We start from the raw sequence: 21,786 nt of genomic DNA, 5'->3' as shown, positions 1-21,786 counted from the left end.
TTCCTACTGACAGAGTGCATGAGCAACTATGGCTGAGTTGTAGGGATGTTTTCAATCATATGATGTTGTTTGAATCAATGAAGAAAGGGAGGTAAACAACTTCACATATGACTTATTGTTCAAACTAAAAAAAGCGACAAGGGGTACCTACAATAAGGAACAAGGGGACCCTTCTCAACGTATGTGCGTATTCGAGAGCGCAGACAACGCGACGCCTCACATATTTTGTATCAGAGACAATGTTCTTTATAATCTGAATATTTACATGAACAGGAAACTATAGTCGAGAAAAGGAGGCCACAAGTTTCTCTCATCTTTTGATCAGTGGGAGACTTTACGAGGTTTTTTTTACTCCATACATATCTCGATTTAGTCCAAATTAATTAAATCCCCTTCAGGAAATGGAGCTGTAAATGAAAATGTGTGCATTTTTGTGCGTTTGTGTGTTAAAATTTCTTTTCTCTTGAAGGAGGAATTTATATGCACTGCATAATGATGCAGCTCATTATTTTCGCAGGACATCATATTACGTATCGAAGTATTGTCTGCCGGATATTTTTTTACTGATTATATCTCATCGATATGGGTCAAGAGTATATATTCGAACAATCTTCCGAAGAAATGAACCAGAGGTAATGCGGAGGAAGCCCCATATTTTCGGATACCAGCAAATGAAGACAGTATTCGTATAGTGATTCAAATCTATTATCAAAACAACACGGATACCCAAATTTGCAACCTTGCTCTTATACCCTCCTCCTGCCGTAGTACTTGCTAATACCCTACACATTCGTCCAAACAAAATGACATCCCTTCAATCACCATTCTCCTTCAGCTTCCCATCACTCGCACATTCCAGCTCTACACCAATGAGCGACACTTCAGACGATTTTGGAAACACACTCTCTGACAAAACTTCTGACGCAGTGTTGAACAAGTTGCAAATTATGAAATCAAAGCTCAGCAAATTAGACCACGGTTCGCACCTTATAAATGAGTTGAAGCAGCTCATAGAGGAGTCTTACCAATTGATAATTAACAACAATAACCTCAGCAATATTGGACACAAATACAATAACTCGCTCCTGAAATGTAATTTTAACGACATGGTAGACGACTTCACAACTCCTATAACATACAACGGAGCCGACTACCAAACACCACCGCCAAGCAGCAACCTTCCATACCAGACTCCCATCGACAAAATCATCGACTACGAAAGCACATACAACATCAAAAGTAATATACACAGAAACTCGGGTAATCAACCACAAATAATACATCAGACCAACAACACAGACTACTTACTTACGAACTCGGAATTTGACTACTTGGATTATGCATATTTCAACTGCAATCACCAGATGGTGGAACTGTTGTTTGAGGTTAACTTTGAATTGGAATAATCGGTATAGGCTATTTATTAAGTTTGATTGGTTTAATTGTTTGACTATTTTAAGGGATTCTTTGGTTACTTGGTCTGCAATAGTGTTCCAAGCACCTGGGGTACATTCGTTTCACCATCTCCATTTTGTGCGAACAGAAAAGAATACCTAATGCATTACTACATATGGATAAACTTTCTAATCTGTCTATTTCAGATAGATGTCTTGTTTTTGCTTTTTTTCGTTTGTAATTTCATCGTTTGATTTACTTCTTCACAATATCTTTAGGAAACGGTTTATAGTCATAGCAGCGAGTCTGCAAATGAATGTACGATAGTGAATACCTGCAGAAATCGGAACGATGTGACATGAAATGAAACTAGGAAAGGGGCGCTTAGACAATAGCAGTAGATCTGTTGTGTGTAAGGAGGAAAAAAGGAGGAATAGTTAGCGATATTTTCTAGGGTGCAGATGACAAGAAATTTGACAAATCCGGAAACATAATTAGTTTTAGCTTCAATCGTCGAAACAACTTTAATTTATTTTATTTACATAAGTTACAACCACTCTGGATTCGGAGAGTGTTATCTGTAGATTTGCTATCCAACTTGCCCCTGAAGCAGATTTTGGACGGGACTGTCCACATCCGCAAGGATCGACTTGTTGTGGTAAAAAGGTCCGCCTCAACGCTTGAAGATCCCGAAACACATTTGGCAATTCTGTCGAGAATCTGAGATTAGCGAGAGAATAGATAGAAGAAGGGGTCTAGGGCGATTCAGACGAAGATTTTCCTTTTTTTACAAGCGGACGTTCTCGAGTTTCAAATAATACGAATTCTAGGCTTAATGGCACTACTTCTGAGTGAATCGACCAGGCAGTAGTGAAATTTGCTGAGAAAAGCTGAGTTGTCCTGGTGAAATTTTGATTTCATCTAGTCCTATATGCTCGGACTTGAAATTTTGAATGCACTTTAGGGAGAGCCACATGGCTCCGATTCTGATTTATGTGGGTCTAAAATAAAGATTATTTAATATGGAATCTTCCATGCAATATTGATTTCAAAGAAAATCCGGTCCGAGCGATGAGATAAAGTCGCATATCTGTGAACCCACAATACTGTCGAGGTTGTCAAGAGCACAAGCTCACATAATAAATATATCCTATATAATAAGGCAAATCTTGAGTACAACCGGAAATGTGATGGAAATATAACAAAGCGGAAATCAAGAGCACCAAAGGCAATTAGAGCAAGAAGAGGGTACAATAAGTGCAGACGACTATATGGACATTCTCTCGCATGCCACTAGTTCAGTGAAGGGTATTTAATCCGACTTGGAACAACAAGAAGGATCGAAAACGCAGCCGTTGCTCCACGATGCAGAAACAATGGAAAAATGAAGGTAGTGAAATTCTCTAAAAATCGTTAAAAGAAAAGACACTGCAAGCGACCTTCCTGTCCACTGTTGGGTACGTCGACATGAGCCTTCAATCACCGTTCATCTCCGTGTAGCGAAACGCGTCGGGCCACCGCCGAGGGCGTTCCGATGCTGCTGTAAATCGGGCTAAACCAGGTTCAATCCAGTTCTTCCAGTTAGGCAACTGCATAGACCGATTGAGGTATGTTGCTGCATGTTATTTATAGACTCACGTGCATCGAAGTCATGTGCGCTGATTCGCACTCCAAAGGTGAGAAGACTTCTGGGAGCGCTGCAGCCAACTCCAGAAAGGGTGACGAAGGTAGTATGAAAAATCATGCTGCTCTGACATTTGTCTATTTAAGAGATATTACGTGTACAATCGGGAGACTGTCATGGATTCCCATAGGAAAGTAACGAATCCCCACTATTTTTCACTATTCCAGTCTAGCAATAGTGTTTACCGTTTTCACTGTCGCAACGACAGCAGACTTCACGTGAGTTCTGCGAGTGAAGAAGTTTGTGCGACAACTGCGAGGCTGTATGCAAGAATTGTTTGTTTATTTGTTTATTAAAGTTGGTTTTGTGAGAAACGCGACTTGCGATCTTGACCAAGGATTCACTGGTAAAGCCAACAGAGTCAGTTCCAGCTGAACGGATCTGGCAACGTCCATACAGGAGGGTCGCAAGCGTGAGCCCCAGGCATCGCAGGTGTAAGTGTGATAGCGCGACAGCACCCCGATTCGCTTATTGTTTACGCTGGTAGGTGAAATTTTCCTGCTGAGCTTAGGCAGAGATGAGATTTTTAGTGAGCAAGCGTGTATTATTTGTTTGGATCAACAATGAAGGAGAGGAGATTCTGTAGCAAGGTTTGTGTGTGAAATCTACCTAGTAGCAATATTTGAGTTTGTGTTGTAGAGCTGTAGATTTGTTTTGGACCAAGTGTTTTATGTTCGATTTGCTTCTTCTTTTCTTCTCTTCAGTTGTTATTCTTCTTCAACACCTCCTACTTATTCCTGGTTGCTATACTTGTTGTTGAATTGTATCATATTCCGTTACCCAGCCAACTCGTGCGAAGTTGTAATTGCAATACTTCGACATACACACATATATAGAATACGAGTTCGTTCAGCTCAGACTCCAACTTTTGTTTACCAAACAATAACTACTATCGCTAATCCTGACTGAACCCTCGCCATTCCTTGCCATTCCTTACCGTCGTCCCTTTGTAAACGACACAGACATCAAACAGAAGTAACATTGCAAACATCGCCGCACAGCACACTTCTTCGCAGAGAACAGAACTGAAAATTCGAAGAGCCACTATTACTTCGGGAAAGACAGTTTTCGACTTTTACAAGAAATTATATATAATAATAGGATCAAAATATTCATAGACTGAGTCTTGTCGGGTATAATATTGACTATACTATCGACTATACAACATCGATACAATTCCGCTCTTCGTTCGTGCTGAAGTTTGTCTCGTATATTAAATCTATTTCTCATCGAATTTGTGTTTGTGCACTTAGAAATTCGCGGTTTCAAGAATCCAAAACGATTTGGAACTGGATCCTTTCTGTTCATCACATTTCTTCAGCAACTGCAATTTGGTGTTTACCTTTGACTTTTCGGCATTGAGTTTTGATTTAGGCGCTTCGTATTTATTCGTCGTGGACCATGAGAACGTTCAAACTGTCCGGAGGAGCATCCGCCAAAGGCGTGTCGTCTTCCAACGATGAGAACAATAATCGCATGTCGTCAAGAATAATAAAGAACAAGTCTGTCTCTCACACCCACTCGTCGTCGACCGACAAGAGGGAAGTGCTTGGAGAGTTGAAGCCGGAAAACTCGATTCAGCAGTCCAGTTCTACCGCAAAAAAATCTTCTATAAACAAGTCATTGGCTCCCTTGACGAGCAACACTTCGAAGATCCAGATCTACAAACAGCAGCAGCAACAACTACAAAGCCAATTAATTCAAAATCAACAAAGCCAACGTTACCAATTCAAGAAACCTCGCATAGACAATATCTTGAAACATGGCGCCAGTTCCATCTCTACTTCTACCTCGGACGAGTTGGACGAAGAAGACGAAGTTGATGAATACGACTTTGATGACGAAAACAAGGAAAATATCCAAGTGCGCAAAAACAATCAGTTTCATCAGAATTCAGACGATGTTGTCAATGACCATTTCGAACGAATTCTCCAGGAGGGAGAATACAGAGCCGTAGAGAGCTTGGACCCAGCCACAAGAGCCCGTTTTGAGAACTGGGTTAATGAGGAACAAGCCCGTGTATCGTCTGAAGCTACCGACAAGGACTTGATGCTGCCAGAAGATGGTCTCGAGTCTCAAGAAGCTGAGGACTTTGACAACCAACCCTTAGCAGCTGAACCTGTAGCAAATACTCGTCATTCTTCAGAAGATGGCCATGTCGCCATGGAACCCATATGGACTCGTAATGTTGCCGAAGAGCTTCATTACGTAATCCAAAAGTACTCCCGTTCTACTTTGGATGAAAACGATGAAGACACATTCGATGTCACCATGGTGGCGGAGTACGCGCCTGAGATCTTCAACTACATGCGCGAGTTGGAGAACAAATTAGTGCCTGATCCAAACTACATGGATAACCAAGATGAGTTGAAGTGGGAAATGAGAAGCGTGTTGATCGACTGGGTCGTACAAGTACATAGCCGGTTCAATCTCTTGCCCGAAACTCTTTACTTGACAGTGAACTATATAGATCGTTTTCTTTCCAAGAGAAAGGTGTCGTTGTCCAGATTCCAATTAGTGGGAGCAGTAGCTTTATTCATCGCGGCCAAGTACGAGGAAATCAACTGCCCTACCGTTCAAGAAGTAGCTTACATGGCCGACAACGCATATTCCATAGATGACTTCTTGAAGGCTGAAAGGTTCATGATAGACGTGCTTGAGTTCGATATGGGCTGGCCAGGCCCAATGTCGTTCTTGAGAAGAACATCTAAGGCAGATGACTATGACTATGAAACCAGAACTCTAGCCAAGTATTTCTTGGAAATCACCATTATGGATTCCAAATTCGTAGCATCTCTGCCTTCCTGGTTAGCGGCTGGAGCTCATTATCTATCGCGCAAGTTGTTGAACCGCGGAGGCTGGACCGAATTGCATGTTTTCTACAGTGGCTATACCGAGTCACAATTGCGCCCTTTGGCTGAAGTATTGTTGCAGAACTGCCGCGATGCCGAAACCAACCACAGGGCCATCTTCGAGAAGTACCAAGAAAGAAGGTACCGTAGAAGCTCGTCGTTTGTCCAGGAATACTTAGAAACTGTTGAGCAGTAACAAGACACATTACACCATTGCATTTCACTCACCGCTACCATTGTATACTAGCACTTTCCAAAATTATTTTGCATTTCAACCAGCGGACGATTGGTGTTCGCTTTTCATTTTGGTTATACTTACTAATTCATTGCATCATTGCATTCTGTTCTTATTTACTTTCTATTCTTGTATTGAATAAAGGAAGCATCAGATAATCGTATGAAATTATATGTAACAATTGTAGAATTTCTATATAAGTGCTATATAGTTCAGCTACATGGCATGTCTAGCTACAACTTATAGCACAATGATTGCAAAATCCAAAAATGGTTGCATTATATATTCCTGCATACGGAGCTTTATTCACCATCGCTGTTTGAAAATTTCCGGCTCAATCCCTAAATTTAAATGGTAGAGAACAATAACAGTACGACTATAGAACTAATATTCTTTTGTTCAGACTACAAGACTATATTCTGTTTTTAAAGCTCTCGCCACCATGTCTTCCAGATTATTCGTTGCCACTTTAAGCAAGCAAGCTGCTGCTGTTAGCAGAAGAGCCACTTTCCAATCGGCTGCTGCTAGGGTTGCCCCACAATTAGTTCGTATGGGTGCCATTGCTGGCTCTAGAACTTTTGCCACTTCCAGGGTTGGCATGTCAGAGTCTGGTAAGAGGTTGAAGGAAGTTCTCAAGTCGGAATTGAAGATTAGTAATGCTATTCCTAACGAATTGGACTCTTCCTACAAGGACTTTATTGACAGAAATGGCTTCCAGATTCTTGAGAGTGAAGGCACTTCCAACGTTCAATTGATTAAGCAGGGTGATAATGGTGAAACTATTCGTGTTTTCTTTGACATTGACGAAGTCACCGATGTTCCAATGTCTCAGGTTTCAGAAGAAGGCGTCGAGGCTGAGTTCGAAGAAGGCTTCGAAGGTGAAGCTGAAGCCTTGGATTCGTTGTTGTGCAACATCAAGGTTCTCATTGAGAAGCCAGCTACAAACGATGGTTTGTTCATCAACTTGTTCTTGCAAAACACCGAGAACTCGTTCATGATCGACTTCGTCAACCACCAGGAAGATGTCAAGCAATTCTTAGAAGAACAGATCTTGAAGAAGGGTGAGTTCATCGACAAGTTCAAGTACCAAGGTCCAAGATTCTCTGACTTGGACGAGTCTGTTCAGACCGAATTCGAAAACTATTTGGCTGCTAAGGGCATCGACGACGAATTGGCTGACTTCATCATCTCCTACAGTGAGTTCAAGGAAGAAAACGAATACAGATCGTGGTTGTCCAGCTTGACCAAGTTCTTGAACTAAGAGAAACTCTACTTATTACCTGTAAATACTTTATTATGAATATGATGTACTTTGTATATACCATCTAACTATTGTAGATACCATTCCCATGGATCACACATCATAAAACATACAAACTATAAATCATGTAAATAGCTCAAAAACGTGAATACTACATTATTACTTAATTTGTATATATGTTAGATTTCACACCTAAGCCATTAGTTATACATTATAACAGTTAACTTGTCATACTTCAGGTACAACTTCTACCCAAGCAATGCCATAAGAAACTAGGAACTCACTATGGTATTCCGTATACCTATAATCACGTGAATTTCAATCTCATAGGGCAGCAGCCCTAAGTGAAATTTACGTGCGCACGAAAAATTTTCCACAATACCCATACTGTCTGGCGAGAGCACCAATCGTGGTTTTGCTTTATTTGGTACTTATCTACAAAGTGGCTGCTATACATAGTTTAGGTCCCTTTCACCATAGATACACATACACAATGTCTACCGAAGCTTCTGTTTCCTACGCTGCTTTAATCTTAGCCGACGCTGAAGTCGAAATCACCTCTGAAAAGTTGTTGGCCATCACCAAGGCTGCTGGTGCCGATGTCGAAGCCGTCTGGGCTGATGTCTACGCTAAGGCTCTTGAAGGTAAGAACTTGAAGGAATTGTTGTTCTCTTTCGCTGCCTCTGCTCCAGCTGCCGGTGCTTCTGCTGGTGCCGCTGCCTCTTCTGGTGCTGCTGCTGAAGAAGCTGCTGAAGAAGCCGTTGAAGAAGAAAAGGAAGAATCCGACGACGACATGGGTTTCGGTTTGTTCGATTAGAGAATTTGTCTGATATTACCATTAAAGAATCAACGTCATTTACTCCCCCTCAAGAATAATAGAAAACCGTCTTGTTCGAGCTCCATGAGCCGCTAAAGCTCTTCTAATATATAATGTTTATATATTATAACGATCATGTATCATATTATACGTTATATTTGACATTAGTGTAGAGGCCACTTGGCCAGGCCATACAAATTAAATCTGTAGCGAAGGCCGTACTATTCCGCTTACATTGATCTATATATGGATGCTGAGTTGTCATAATAGAATCACTTTCAAGGAGATACCAGTAAATAACTACTAGAATACTACAGGAAAATAATACTAATAGTGAACTACAGGGTTCTCTACTAATATTCAAATGATTTATTACTTGCAAGTAGCAGCTTCAATTGCCCACATCCATGCCTATTTCTCTAACTGCTTAGTCTCGCATTGGTGACAAATGTGACGAAATTAGCCTAAACTCTACCCACCATTATCCATATTAAACTATGAGATAGGCTCTTATTCAAAAATGCTCTACAACTTAAACAAATACTAGAATGCATTTGTAAATGTGCCTATTTCAGATGTTGGTATACTTGTAGAGATTCATTCTCATTTCCAGGGTTGTTTGGCTGTTGCAGCCAGGTACCTGTATAAGATTGTTTTTTGCAATCGTCATACTTCCTTAGTATTTTTATTCTACTCTATTGCAATATATAAAAAGGAATATTTGTGTAGGCTATGATATCGGTCAAATATCCTATTGGAAATGAAGAAATGAAGAAATGAAAGCTACTTTTGTTTCGGCGTTCATCATTCTTCAGTATTTGTTCCTATATATGTATAATTGGCTCTTCCACTATTAACTATTTAATGATCTTTACTGAAAAGCATTTTTAAAATTGTTTTCGTCTTCTTTGTCACTTTTGGTCTTGATCCTCTTCTTCGATTTGTGGCCCTGCTTTAACTTGTTGGTTGTTATTTGCTAATCAGAATCAAATATGCTCTCATATTTTTGAACGGGACTGCGAGAGCCGTTTTTATGTCAAGATTGCTAATTACATCGTCGACGACATTTTTATGTACATTGCCGTTCAAAACTCTGAAACTAATGAATGGCTGATTTCTGTTATATCATTATCCTTGGCAGAAAGGATTATCAATTCTTTACTAACTAACATGAAGTTATTTCCAGGCACAGATCAGAAAATAATGATAATGATACATGAAGTTTATATCCTTATTCAGAAATTGGCATTATACATTACCCATGTTCTTGGCAAGGATTGGGGGGTCTTTGTTGACTCCTTATTTTCTGTTCTTCTGCACTAACTGAATTCCGTCCATTGAATACTATTAATGGCATTTCTATGGCTGCAACATTCCTTTTTCATGACCAAACCATTTTACTAATCATTTTGTCATTTAAGACCACCCTTTCCCAGGTAATCGATCGCTAAGGCTGTTGGTCCCCACCAGATCAGTTCATAGGGTATTCTTGTTAGCGGCCAAGAGCTGTGTCTCTTAAATTGGTTGAGGTCAGAAATTCGCATTTGCACCTAAACTTATGTTTTACCTTTTCTCAACTTAAAGCAGCTGTTGGATGTTGCAGATGCGAGCAATTAACGGAATCCTTAAGAACGACATGGGGTATTATCTATTTAGTGACTGCTTTCTCGTAATCTTTCCATTACTGAAATTCAACAGGAGTATAATTGAATTGTGGATATTTCTTCGTCCAGGAGAAGGGAGGAAGGTTCCAAAAGTCCGATGCCCAGAACTATCGGAACAACCTCAATTCAAAGCTTATCGCAGCCATAAAATAGTAGTTACAATTTTCCCGGCACAATTGAACATAATAAACGTTTTTCGGACCTAGAGCTATTGTTAGATAGTTCTATGCTCATCTACAAAGGAAAGGAGAGTAGGTAAAATATAGTTTGGGACAACTATGCTCCGCCAAATACAATACCCGGCTGAGGGAATTGGAAAATATACTGCAGTAACTTGAAATAAAGTATTTGATTACGAAAACGTCATACGTTGGTTGTCAGTTAATGGCTCAAGTTTCCCGGAATACCGCAAAGTGTCCCAATTCAGCAAACGTTCCACTTGTTGCATATAATGACATCTTTCGTATCCGAGTTTGCCAGACGAAGCCGTGCCTTAACTGCTCTGCGCGGTAAAAAGCACAGATGATAAAGATTATTTTCATTTATAACGCTAATGTCAGGTGGTCATGTTCGAGAACACGTCAGTTTCAGGTGGTGAGAGAGGCTTCTATCAAAAGGTCTCGGATCGATCTAAGGAACGGGGTTTGATTTAGAGATAATTGCTAATGTATGTGATGTCATTTGCTCTAATTTTATACGAAACTTTGAAAATATGTTGGTTACAGGACAGAAAAGATCAAAGAATAAAGTATAGAAGTTTAGGTATGGCAACCGGCCCGCTTGATAATAAACGGTATAACACTAATTAGAAAATACAGCAATGTAAATAGAAATAGAAAACCTGTCTGGGACATTCAAGCAGAATACTAGCAGAGACATGAAGTCGCTACTTTAGTTTGGATTTGTGAAAAAACGTCTCGGATCGAAGACGGTGCTTCACCGGCATTACCGCTTTGGGTAATAACACCGGCGTAGTTTCCTAAAGGGTTCCTAGCAGCCGACAGAAATAGATACGGAACCAGTGTCGTTTCGAGACAAGCCAACAAAAGTCCGAGACAAGGAAGAGCACGACAATTAAGGTAATAGGGGTTACGGTCGAGAGAAGGTTAGCTGAGCTCAACAGAAGAGCAAGCGAGGAAGTCTTTCCTACGGCTTCACTTTTGCGAGGAAGACTTGGTGAGAGAGAAGGCTGATGCAATACAAATTGTGCTAAACGGGATTAGAGATTTCAGGTCATGGGTGACATTCCAATAATCTGGGGAAAGCGCGGGAAAGCGATGGCGGTCTAGAACTTTCCTGACAACTGAGACAACTGAGAGATAAGGCTAGCTTTCTTCATAAATTGGTTTGGTAATGATTGAGTAACGGCAGAAGCAATTTTGGCTTTGCTTGCGGACGATCGTTATAGCCGGGTAGATAGCAATAAGAGTAAGAGTTTCGTAAAATAAAAGAAAGCTGAACAATACCTGATAATAATATTTCTGACCGTTGTCTTCCTGGCGATTACAAACCTTCAACCCGTACGGCTGATAAATAGTGGAACAGCTACGGGGTTTACTTAGTAATTCCATTCCGCATTTGGTTTACTCCGTGAATGTGGAGCGCCTGCATGTACGCCAGAAATAAAAAGAAAGCCCAGAATGTCGCAGCCGTAGAAGCTGCGACACTGCATTAAGGTTTCTCAGCGCCAAACCGCGCGAAAAATACATGAGTAATCGGATCGAGTCTATGCAGAGACACTATTAAAGTACGGGATTTGGGTTTCCACAGCGGCTTTGTCTCTTCGCGCCAGCCACTGCTGTCATGGAAAGCTAACCGTGACGTAAGAATGTCAGAAAAGGCGGCTACCATGAGACTGCCATCCGGATGCTGAGGGAAGTGAGTGAAGAAGATCCATGAAAGCAAAAGCGGTCCTCAGAATAGATGGTGGTTCCCGCTCTCCGGCCGAGTTGTTTTTGGAGTCCAGCAATGAGTAATTAATTATGACAAACGCTGATTATTAAACAAGAGTCACAAAACACAAACCACCGTAAATCCAAAAAAAAAATTAATAAAGAAACATCTGGAATTAACCAGACCCGACAGAAAAAAACTCGGATGTTCCTCAAAGAAAAAACATGGATATAGCAAAATTATATCCGACCTGACACATACAGCTGCACGATGTGCATACAGCCGGACGGTGATTTCCAATTTCTAATAGAATCGCAGCCTATGACTAAAACCGAATAACCGCGATTTCCAAAAATATAAATATACCCAGAACCCTCCATTTTCTGTCCAGATGGGTTTTATTCAGTAGCAGCAACAGCTTCTAGTTCCAACTCATCTTCCCATTGCATACACTTATACAACTTCAACGTTGATACTCCTACCTTGTATATCTGACCCACTTCAGATATTTCGCACTATATACTTTGCCGTTTCAAATAACCCATATACCACAATTTGCAATGCCTGAAATGTCCTTTGCCCAATCCTACATTCTTGCTTCCAAGGTCAGAACAAAGTTGACCAAGGAAGCTGCCAACCCCAAGTCGTCCTTGAGAAATTTGGTTGTCCAAGCTAACATGTTGGATAACTTGATGGACTTCATTTCCGAAGAGACTGAGAAGAGAAGCAAGCCAACCCAAGTGAAGTTTGACTTATCTACAAGAGTTTCTGCTGGAAACAAGACCACCACTACCTCGAACTACAAGACCTCTATCACCGAATACGAGCTCGACTCCGAATCGGACTCTGATGACGACGAAGACTACTACTACGAAAACGACGACGAAGAAGAAGAGGATTCAGACTCAGACTCAGACGACTACTACTACTACTCCGACTCCGATGAAGTCGAAGACATGGAAGAAGAAAACGACATCACTGAGCTCACACAGTTGACAGCTCCAGCCTTGCCACAACGCACTGCTTCCTACAAACAATTGCCATACATCAATTTGTCGCTCAGTAGCATCCAAGAAGAAGACGAAGAAGCCGAACAATCTGATGCTGAATTGTCTCAGGACTCTGAAGTCGAGGTCGACTTTGTTGAGTCAGCCACTCCTTCAGATGTGCCTGAGTTATGCCACTGCAATTCTTTAACCGATGACGAAGAAGAAGGTGCCTTCTATGAAGATGCTAACTATATTGCTGCAACTGCCACTACCGACGATGCTGACTTCGACAGGGCCAGACCCAAGTCACAGCCAGCATCAGTATCGCTTTTCAAGTGTGCCAGTCGTGAAAGTGTGGAACACCAAAGTCCCGCTCACATGAGACATAATGCGATCTACTCATTGGAGCATGTATTTTAGAGCCGATCTAAATTAACTGCCGAATATTTTCACGATTTGCATACGACGTCTACGTCAACTCATGAGTTACGACTGGCTACGACTTCTACTTCTACTGTACATACTTATTATAGACAATTTAGAATACTATTTAATCGAATACCATCTATTTGACTCCCTCAATCGTAGCTAGTTCTGAACTTTTTCAACCTTAAACCCGCTGCACCTGTGCTCTGTGGCTATTGCATCGGCGTCTATGCAGGTGAAGCATAATAGCCACAAATAATATTACTAAAAGAATAACCTCAATGTCCATACAGAATTCCCAGCGTTATTGCCGATCCACAGAACAGCATCTACTGGGACCGAAGTCCCACGAAGAGCAACTTTCCTTACTATTTCCAGGTCACAGTTCATTTCTACAAGTTTGTTGGTAGCGAAAAACTTGACCTATCACGTCTCGGTGGTCGCTTCAAATCAACTCAGGAACTTCGGCCGTTGTTCTTTTTTGGGATGATTCACTTTGACATCATTCGCACGTTCCTGATTGGGAATTAGCTCCTGCTCGGTAAGATGAACTATTTGCTTATAGACTCCGGCCGATGGGTGTGTTTTTTTCTCCTGCACGTCTCCGGCTCCATGTCGGCATAGGATCGGTACAGACTCTGGGGAAAGTATCCGCTTTCTTCAGTATCCTTCAATGAGTTGATTTCCTAACTCCACAAGCCTGGAACCCCACACGGAACCGGGTCGAACTGTGTTAGGACAGCATTTGAAAACATCCCACTTATTTGTCTAAAGTGAAAGTTCGTTGCCGTGTCTGGAGAAAAGTTTCCGATTCGATCGGTTTCTTCGTTTCGGCTTTATCTTATGAATTTTGTAAGCGCGAAGGAAGTTTAATAGACCTTATGGCCCCAGACTTGCATTCACATGACATGATCAGAATACACAGTGTGTGGAAGCCCATTTTAGGAGAAATGCGTGGAGAAACTGTAACAACTCCGCCGGCAGGAGTTGAGAAAGTGAATTTCCATTATCTCCGACTTTCAGTGCAAAGAAAATAAGGATGATAGTCACCAGGCACAATGATCAACTAATGCAACTAAAATGGTGAGGCATCAGAGCAAGAAAAACAATAATTACATGGCGACGACATTATTGCCAAAACCAGCAATACAGCTTGACAGATTTAGAGAGCTTAGACGCCGCTGTGGCTTCGTGCCATGAATGACCTGGATAACCTACAAGAAGACTACCCTTATTACCAGGCTTGGTAAGCATATATGCACCAACTAAACTAACCAGAATGGAATGTAGCCTTTGTTAATTACTAACTCTATAAATCGGTGACCCCAGGATTTCAACGGTCTGGCCCTGGCTTGGCGATTGCTTATAAATGGACCGATTAGATCATATGCATGTCTTAATGCTGGCGGCAATGATAATTGCTGCGAGCTAAAAGATAAATGCACAACTGATTTGCCGCTGTAAAAACCACGAGATGCAGCCGTCGCTTTAAAATCTTGAGACAAGAATGCTTCAGCGCAAATGGCAATGAATAGCCCCCAGAGCAATTATCGCATAGTACAGCCTTTTGGGCGCAGCCCAAGGCACGAAGCACATAGCCATGTAGATGGCACAGTATACGTCTTTACGATTCGTACCGCAGTTAGTAGCCATAAACCATTAACGTCCGAAAAATTTCATAGCCTCGTAGCCTCATAGCCTCATAGCCTTGATTAGCAAACAAGTAGCCGGAGCATAGACACTCCGCAGATTCTGGTATACTATACATTTTAGACTCGATTCAATCTGGACCTAGACAATCTAGGCGCCGTACATTCTAGACAACTATATCATCATCAGCTAACGCTAAGACACCATACAATTTATGTGCCCAAATTTATTATTGCAAGGTATATCCATATCAATATACCATATCATATAGCTGTCATACTATGCTAATTTGTCTATACAGCAACCTTCTTCACTCCTTCAGCCAAATCATCTACCTCCTCTTCATGAGCCAAGCCCTTCTCAAAGATTTCTCTTCCTGTGAGCTTGCCCTGGTGCATAGCCCGGAACTTCTGTCTCTGTTTCTCTTCGTAGTTCATCTCCTTGCGGAACTTATCTCTCCAGGCTGCGAAAGATTCCTTAGTCACAGGAGTACCATTGAATTTCTGCTGCTCGATCCTTTCTCGCTCAAGCAATTCGCGATCGTATTCGGCCTGTTTGCTATCAAGATTGTCTTTAAACAATTGTTCGGCGTCGTCTTTCAATTGCGATGCAAGCGCAAATACCATCGGTATACCAATTTGGTTATTGGCTTCTTCTATGATTTTTTCATATAAAATTTCCAAGTCCTTCTTTGTGAATTCGATGGTCTCCGACATGTTGAGGGCTTCTTTGACTCTTTTTGTATCTTCATCCTCATCGTCGTCATCAATTTGGTAGTTGTCGTAGTCATCATCATCGTCTTCGTCGTCTTCGTCGTACTCTTCTTCTATATCTTCTGCTAATTCTACATCCAAATCCGGTATCACTTCTGGATAAGTAGCTGGATACCGGACATCAAGTGCCAAAGTGTGAACTCTAGTGCTAGGAGTGTCTAATTTGATTCTGATCTTGTAATGGCTATCGCTGATCACAACAAGCTCATCTGGGTATATTGATTGCAAGACCTCCACCTCTTCTCTTTGTTCGTCCTCAGCATTCATTTTGAAAAATCCAATAGCAGCCTAAAGAAATATTTGCTGGTTACAGTATTTGACGGCAGTAATGATGTCAAAGTATACCTTAGAGGTGAATAGGGCAGATGGTGAGTGAAAAATGATAGAAAAATGTCGCGCAATGCAAAAGTTCAGGCACAATGTCGTGTCTCCATCCAAGTCCACTGTCAGGATCGTGCGACATCAGCACCTCCAACAATACGACTATGGAACAAATAAATTTAAGAGTTGATTCTAAATATAAATGAGATTCAATTGATTCGTGCCAAACGGAAAAAGAAACATAGAACACATAACAGACACGTTTTACAAAACAGCCGGGATATATATCTAACTTTGGTTATAAGCTTTGTTTCTGTAGCTGCCAGATTCAATAATTGTTAGAGATTCTTGAATTACAATTGTAGAATCGTCAAATTGTTAACTTGCTGTCAATTTCACTTTTGTCATAAAATACAAAAGAACAGAAGATATCATTGAACAACAAGAATTGTTCTATTCACTAACAGGATAACAAGAGTCTGATCCAATTCATTCTCATCAATCTCAATATACTTCAGTTTGAGGAAAGCCAGATCATAAAGATTGCCTCCTAGATACAGAGACTTATACACACAACACACGAGTTTCACTGAACACTTCATCAAACTACTGAACTTTGATTCTATTGACTTATTCTAGATTCGATCTTTCATCAAGTCCATCAAATTTTTCATCATCGTATTTATCGTTCGCTGAACCATGGCTGACGAAGATCACAAGAATATAAGTCTATACCTTCCCAACACCGTGATAAAGGACTACGGGTATCCCGAGAGCCATCCGTTGCATACTGGCAATTTTGGAGCTATGGGCGATCCTGAGGATGTTGACGATGAAGACATCAACAGTGATGACGACTATGGCTATCTCCTTTCTGCTGCCAACAACAATACTACACATTACCATAGTCTCGTGCGGAGCATTGACGACGAGGATGACGACGAAGAGATGAACAGCAAACTTAATGACGATAACGACTATATTTATAATGGAGACGACGATGGCGGTCGATCCAACGATGAAATCAACTGTAGAGCCAGAGCGTTGTTCGATTTCCAGCCAGAAAACGATAATGAAGTGGCATTGACAGAGGGACAGATAATCTGGATTTCGTATAGACATGGACAGGGGTGGCTCGTAGCAGAAGATCCAGAGTCGGGCGAAAACGGCTTGGTTCCGGAAGAGTATGTAGAGATCTTCTACACCAAGGAAGAAGTAGCTGACGATGATGTTCCCAAACCGTTTCTACCTGAGCTCTTGCAAAATTTGGAAGAAGACGACAGTGACGACGCCGACTGGGTAGACACAGACTACGACGAAGATGAAGATGAAGATGAGCAATCGGAGGATGAGCACATAAACGAAGAGGCAGACATTTCAGACAGATTACACGATGTCAAGTTGGTATCGTGACGTCGTTGTTAATATACACTATTGTAATTAGAAACAGTATATAATAATAGTATTAATAGTGAAGTGAACTATCAAACACAGCATATGCTATCTGAACAATTACTTATCTATTAGCCTACAAACTATACGAAGATGTTGTACTTCATAGAATTGTGCTATATCTTGTCTCAGATCTCTGCTCGTTTTTTAGTGCGAATATCTCATTGCAAATAGACATAAATTTATTTGTATGAAGAATCTAAAAATTTTATAAAGATTCGAATCATTCTTATTCAATAATCTTCCATGTATACATATTATGAACCAAGACAATGGCGATAGCGGGAAGAAGCATGTACGTCAATCTGGACGGAAATTCCGCGGGAATCTCAACTACGTGAACTTCTACAATCGACATGTCCAGGAGACATTTGCACCGAAACATAATTGGCTACACTTTAGCAATTCGAAGCTAACTCACGATGGAAAGGTATATTATTCTCGTGATTTCCGAGATCAAATTCGTGCAATGAAACAAAAAGAACATGTAGATCCTAACAGCGATAACAAGTCGCTTCTAGAAAATTGTCCTGGCACCTTGTGGACCAGGGCCGAGAAGGAGATCTTTTTCGATGCACTTCTGAAGTGTTCTATCCATCGCATTGATCTCATACAGTTCAGACTTCCTGGAAAGTCCGAGTTGGAGATTTTAGCCTATTACGACCTATTGAAAGCCGGATTGCAGAAGGCTAGACTGAAAAAGAGAAAGACCTATGATTACGAAGTAAATGGCCAGCCTCGCAAGATCCAATTGACAAGAAATACAAAGCATCTTATGAAGTACAGTGAAATCCCAATTGCTTACGAGATGAGCGAATACTTTATCAAATTTGAAGAGCTTCAGAGTGAGCTGATTTCAATCAAGGAAAAGAGAAAGGAAAACGATTACAATACCAACTATAAATCACAATTCAAAAAGTATACCGAAATTGTGCGACGAGAGGTTCCGGCCGAATTCCTTAATGGAAATTCAATGTTAAATAAGAATGAACAAAGAGAAGCTCCAGAATCAGCTGAAGAACAGCAAATAGACCCACAACTAATATATACAGATAGGGAGCAGAAACAGCATGAAATAGTCAACAAGGTATTGACTATAGATGAGTTTGACGAGCCAATATCGCAATACCAGACACTTTTGAAGTTGGAAAACTTCCAGCAAATCACAGATACGTTCTATCTTCAGAGCAACATAACAGACTCCGAGCCATACCTAACGTCAAAATTCAGTCTTGGACTTGGATATGATGCTTTACTTTTACTTGAAGCTCTTGCGAAACAGATAACGAGAAAAATTATTGCCAACATTGTACAAAAAGTACAATTTCAGAGAAGTTTGGCGAAGAGCCGGATCCATAATCCCAACGAAGAGATCTACATCAAGATTCAAGATGTGATGAAATCCATATTATCCTTAGGGTACAGGGAACCTGATGATATGTTCAACAAGGATGTCTATTGGCGAGGGCTTGTAGACAGATTAAAGTGCGATAAAGAAGAAGAAGATAAGTATCTGCTAAAAGATCGACTATACCTGAAGTTCCATTTGCTTCTGGAAAACAATGATCTTCGACTTTTTGACAATTACAAAGACGTCCATGTTTCTTCATTTTCGCCAACGCAAGAAGATGTTGAACGCAGTCAAGACGATGGAAGCGAAGAGGACGAGGACCCAGAGAGTGCAATTCCGCACATTTCCACTTTATTAGCACAAACAAGAAAGAGTCAGAGACGAGGAGAACAAGACCGTGAGAATGTTGAAGAGAAGTTACTACTTTTAGCAGAAGATGCATTGGAAAGGAGAGATAGAGACGAATCAACAATGCACGAGCACGGATTACTCACATACCTATCAACAGATCAAGATGGTATTTGCCCACCTATGTATACTACAGAAGAGGCTGAGGAGGTGTTGCGGATGTGGGATTTAGAAATAGAGGAGCAGGCAGAGAATTTAGAGGCTGGCGAAGAAAACGATCTAAACGAAACTTCCGAGAGCGTACAGAAGGAAGGATTGGCCATTGACGACGACAATGAGTCGTCAGATGAAAATGCGAGTGACGATACCGACGGACATGAAACAATAGCTATGACTGAAGGTTTTGTTGCTTCCCAACCCATGCTAGAAAATTACGAATTAGAATTTGCCAGATACGAACGAGGAGAAGCCTATTGTACCTGAGATGTTGATTACCGCGATTGTAAATTACTGGCATAGCCCCAAGAAATTTAAGGAAGGATTTAAAAATTGTAGTATAACTTTAATAGAACGCATAGAGTGTGCTTTGGTTGTAGTAGTAGGAGAAGAAGTAGAAAGTACTAAAAGTAATTAAGACGTCAAAACTCTAGAAAATACATAGCCAAGGATCGGAAATATAGAAATATGTCAAACTTTTCTTTTCTTGGTTGGCAGAAATAGAGAGGCATACCAACGAAACTTTGAATTTTGAGAAATTTGCTTGATATGGTTTTGTAATCCCCCACATACGCTGGTTATGCCTACGTTCCATGTCCAAAAATAGATGTCGTGTGCCTTTTACATTCAGGCTACTGCGAACAGATAGGGGCTCTGAAAATACAAGGGCTTAGGAGCGAGAACAAAATACATTAGCTAAAAGCAATTGGAAAAAATTGTCTGCCCTTCCTTAAGCAACAAACTAAACGTTACGCTTACATTACTTTTAAAACTGAAAGTAAAGAGTGGAAGATGCCTAGAATTGGAACTACATAGTCTCCTATGAGTGAGGCCGCAATTAAACTCATATTCCGCTTCTGAGGGGATGCAGGTAGATACGTCAAAATAAAAAAAGTTGCTTGAGTTATATTTTTTATCGATGCATGCAGCTTAAAGTTTACTCATCAATTTTTGTATTTTTCTTATGGCGCTTGACTTTTCACACTTTTATGGATTTCAATATATTTTAATTTTATCACATATTTATGTTTGAGTCCTATTGCGGTAACTTTGTGAGCTTACTTTGTTTTACATTATTCATCTTTGCGCTATTAAGTCTACAGTTGTGTGATTATGTTGCGTTGTATTAACTTTACTCTATTGCTACTTTTAGGTCTATGGGGCTATGCAGACAAATACAAAGTCGATTGCAATGACAAAGAGGCTGCTCATAACAACAACCGAGCTGCTCCAATCTCTGTACAATTTCGTAAGAATCGAAGGCGATCTGCGTCTTCCGTTATTTTCTTTCTGCAATTTGTCGGTGTTGTAGCAATCTTCAGATTGACAGTTGAGTGAACCAAGATTACCCACAGCGACGTCTGTTTCGTACAAGATGAGGGCGATCTCGTAGATGATGAATCCGTAGATACAGTAGAACTTGAGCGAAAATGCACTGATTTTGTAGATGAATGGGAAGTTTCCTATGGTGCCCAGAAGCACTTCTGGTGCATCAAAGTAGGGGAAGTTGTAGTTGATGAAGAGGAAGGAATGGCTGATGAAGATGGAAAGCAAATTGCTGTTGCAATCGTGCAAAAAGTTGGCATAGGTCAACTTCTTCCAGTCCAATAAATTGATGAGCAAGATCAAGTATGGAAAGAGGATTTGTGTCACAAGACATACTTTGAGAGAACTGTGGATCTCGTAGTTGAACAAGATGCTGTACTTGCTGCTGAAGAGAAGGTTGTAGCAGCCGATATTCTGTGCTATGAAAAGAAGTGTTTCCCATGTCTTGTTAATTTGCTTCTGGCTCTTCAACTGGAAGCGAAACACAAATAAAATGTTCAATGCATTGGATATTATGTCAAAAACATACTCATCAACAAAGATGAAGTCGGGCAGGTTGAAAGTGGAGTTGTACAAGTTGTAGATCTGGTTGCTTTGGATGGCGGCTATCGTGCACATCAAAAGTGTGGAGGTGATAACGGGATTATGGATGATTCTGCACAAATATCGGTCTATGAACCTGATGGACCGACTGGTCGATAAGGGGTTTGGACTTGGCGTCATGGAGATGTGATGTTCTGTGATATGAGGATACAAGTCTGACACGATACGATACGGTCTGCTATGTTACAAGTCGATAAGAGATAGAAACGCTATCGCGGTGAAAATGTGAATTTCTGGATTGTTGGATAGTGGGGATTACGATCCGGCACTCTGATAGGCCGCCGCAGGAAGAACAGTAGGGAGACACCTCGAAGACAAGACAAGCTGGAGGTCGTAGGAAGAATAAGGGTGGTAGAAAGAAAAGTATGAACGAGACAAGTGAAAACGACTTCGGGAAATAAGCGCTATTTAATATTGCGCCATGAGTCTAATTGTGAGAGTCCACGGGCTATAGCTTTTTTTCCAGGTAGGATTTATTTAGAAATACAACACCTTCACAGAAACCAGTTCGCTATTAACGATGCGGAAAG

The 21,786-nt window shown here is 40.8% G+C and overlaps 10 protein-coding genes across 10 annotated transcripts; 8 read left to right on the top strand and 2 right to left on the bottom strand. All coding sequences in view use genetic code 12, as the record gives it.

The window, feature by feature from the left end:
* Nucleotides 1-803: 803 nt before the first annotated feature.
* PICST_29945 (predicted protein) lies at nucleotides 804-1,406 on the top strand (the record flags this gene model as incomplete). The annotated part of the gene is made up of 1 exon (XM_001383039.1): nucleotides 804-1,406. The coding sequence occupies one exon, from the start codon at nucleotides 804-806 to the stop codon at nucleotides 1,404-1,406; it is 603 nt and encodes a 200-aa protein (XP_001383076.2).
* Nucleotides 1,407-4,522: 3,116 nt separating this feature from the next.
* PICST_75931 (predicted protein) lies at nucleotides 4,523-4,850 on the top strand (the record flags this gene model as incomplete). Its single annotated transcript, XM_001383038.1, has 1 exon — nucleotides 4,523-4,850. A coding segment is annotated over exon 1 (294 nt), but the record flags the coding sequence as incomplete, so codon positions are not given.
* Nucleotides 4,851-4,966: 116 nt separating this feature from the next.
* CLB4 (B-type cyclin) lies at nucleotides 4,967-6,322 on the top strand. The gene is made up of 2 exons (XM_001383037.1): nucleotides 4,967-5,144; nucleotides 5,190-6,322. The coding sequence occupies exons 1-2, from the start codon at nucleotides 5,129-5,131 to the stop codon at nucleotides 6,125-6,127; spliced, it is 954 nt and encodes a 317-aa protein (XP_001383074.2). The 5' UTR covers nucleotides 4,967-5,128; the 3' UTR covers nucleotides 6,128-6,322.
* Nucleotides 6,323-6,608: 286 nt separating this feature from the next.
* Nucleotides 6,609-7,427, top strand: MAM33 (mitochondrial acidic matrix protein; the record flags this gene model as incomplete). Its single annotated transcript, XM_001383036.1, is given in 2 exon segments — nucleotides 6,609-6,758; nucleotides 6,774-7,427. 2 exon segments carry the CDS (start codon nucleotides 6,609-6,611, stop codon nucleotides 7,425-7,427), a joined length of 804 nt encoding a protein of 267 aa, XP_001383073.1.
* A 487-nt stretch (nucleotides 7,428-7,914) lies between these two features.
* On the top strand, nucleotides 7,915-8,405 carry PICST_76243 (60S acidic ribosomal protein P1). Its single transcript, XM_001383035.1, has one exon. The coding sequence runs from the start codon at nucleotides 7,921-7,923 to the stop codon at nucleotides 8,242-8,244; it is 324 nt and encodes a 107-aa protein (XP_001383072.1). The 5' UTR covers nucleotides 7,915-7,920; the 3' UTR covers nucleotides 8,245-8,405.
* Nucleotides 8,406-12,361: 3,956 nt separating this feature from the next.
* PICST_29941 (hypothetical protein) lies at nucleotides 12,362-13,210 on the top strand (the record flags this gene model as incomplete). Its single annotated transcript, XM_001383034.1, has 1 exon — nucleotides 12,362-13,210. The coding sequence occupies one exon, from the start codon at nucleotides 12,362-12,364 to the stop codon at nucleotides 13,208-13,210; it is 849 nt and encodes a 282-aa protein (XP_001383071.1).
* A 1,887-nt stretch (nucleotides 13,211-15,097) lies between these two features.
* On the bottom strand, nucleotides 15,098-15,906 carry PICST_87441 (predicted protein; the record flags this gene model as incomplete). Its single annotated transcript, XM_001382483.1, has 1 exon — nucleotides 15,098-15,906. The coding sequence occupies one exon, from the start codon at nucleotides 15,904-15,906 to the stop codon at nucleotides 15,160-15,162; it is 747 nt and encodes a 248-aa protein (XP_001382520.1). The 3' UTR covers nucleotides 15,098-15,159.
* A 292-nt stretch (nucleotides 15,907-16,198) lies between these two features.
* NBP2 (protein that interacts with Nap1, which is involved in histone assembly) lies at nucleotides 16,199-17,467 on the top strand. Its single transcript, XM_001383033.1, has one exon. The coding sequence runs from the start codon at nucleotides 16,660-16,662 to the stop codon at nucleotides 17,371-17,373; it is 714 nt and encodes a 237-aa protein (XP_001383070.1). The 5' UTR covers nucleotides 16,199-16,659; the 3' UTR covers nucleotides 17,374-17,467.
* Nucleotides 17,468-17,671: 204 nt separating this feature from the next.
* PICST_29938 (predicted protein) lies at nucleotides 17,672-19,594 on the top strand (the record flags this gene model as incomplete). The annotated part of the gene is made up of 1 exon (XM_001383032.1): nucleotides 17,672-19,594. The coding sequence occupies one exon, from the start codon at nucleotides 17,672-17,674 to the stop codon at nucleotides 19,592-19,594; it is 1,923 nt and encodes a 640-aa protein (XP_001383069.2).
* An 888-nt stretch (nucleotides 19,595-20,482) lies between these two features.
* On the bottom strand, nucleotides 20,483-21,376 carry PICST_29937 (predicted protein; the record flags this gene model as incomplete). Its single annotated transcript, XM_001382482.1, has 1 exon — nucleotides 20,483-21,376. One exon carries the CDS (start codon nucleotides 21,374-21,376, stop codon nucleotides 20,483-20,485), a length of 894 nt encoding a protein of 297 aa, XP_001382519.2.
* Between the last annotated feature and the right edge of the window lie 410 nt (nucleotides 21,377-21,786).

The sequence above is a fragment of the Scheffersomyces stipitis genome, chromosome 2 (assembly GCF_000209165.1).
Source record: "Scheffersomyces stipitis CBS 6054 chromosome 2, complete sequence".
NCBI lineage: Eukaryota > Fungi > Ascomycota > Pichiomycetes > Serinales > Debaryomycetaceae > Scheffersomyces > Scheffersomyces stipitis.
Note: the sequence above shows the minus strand (reverse complement) of the source record. Positions and strands in the feature narration are given on the sequence as shown.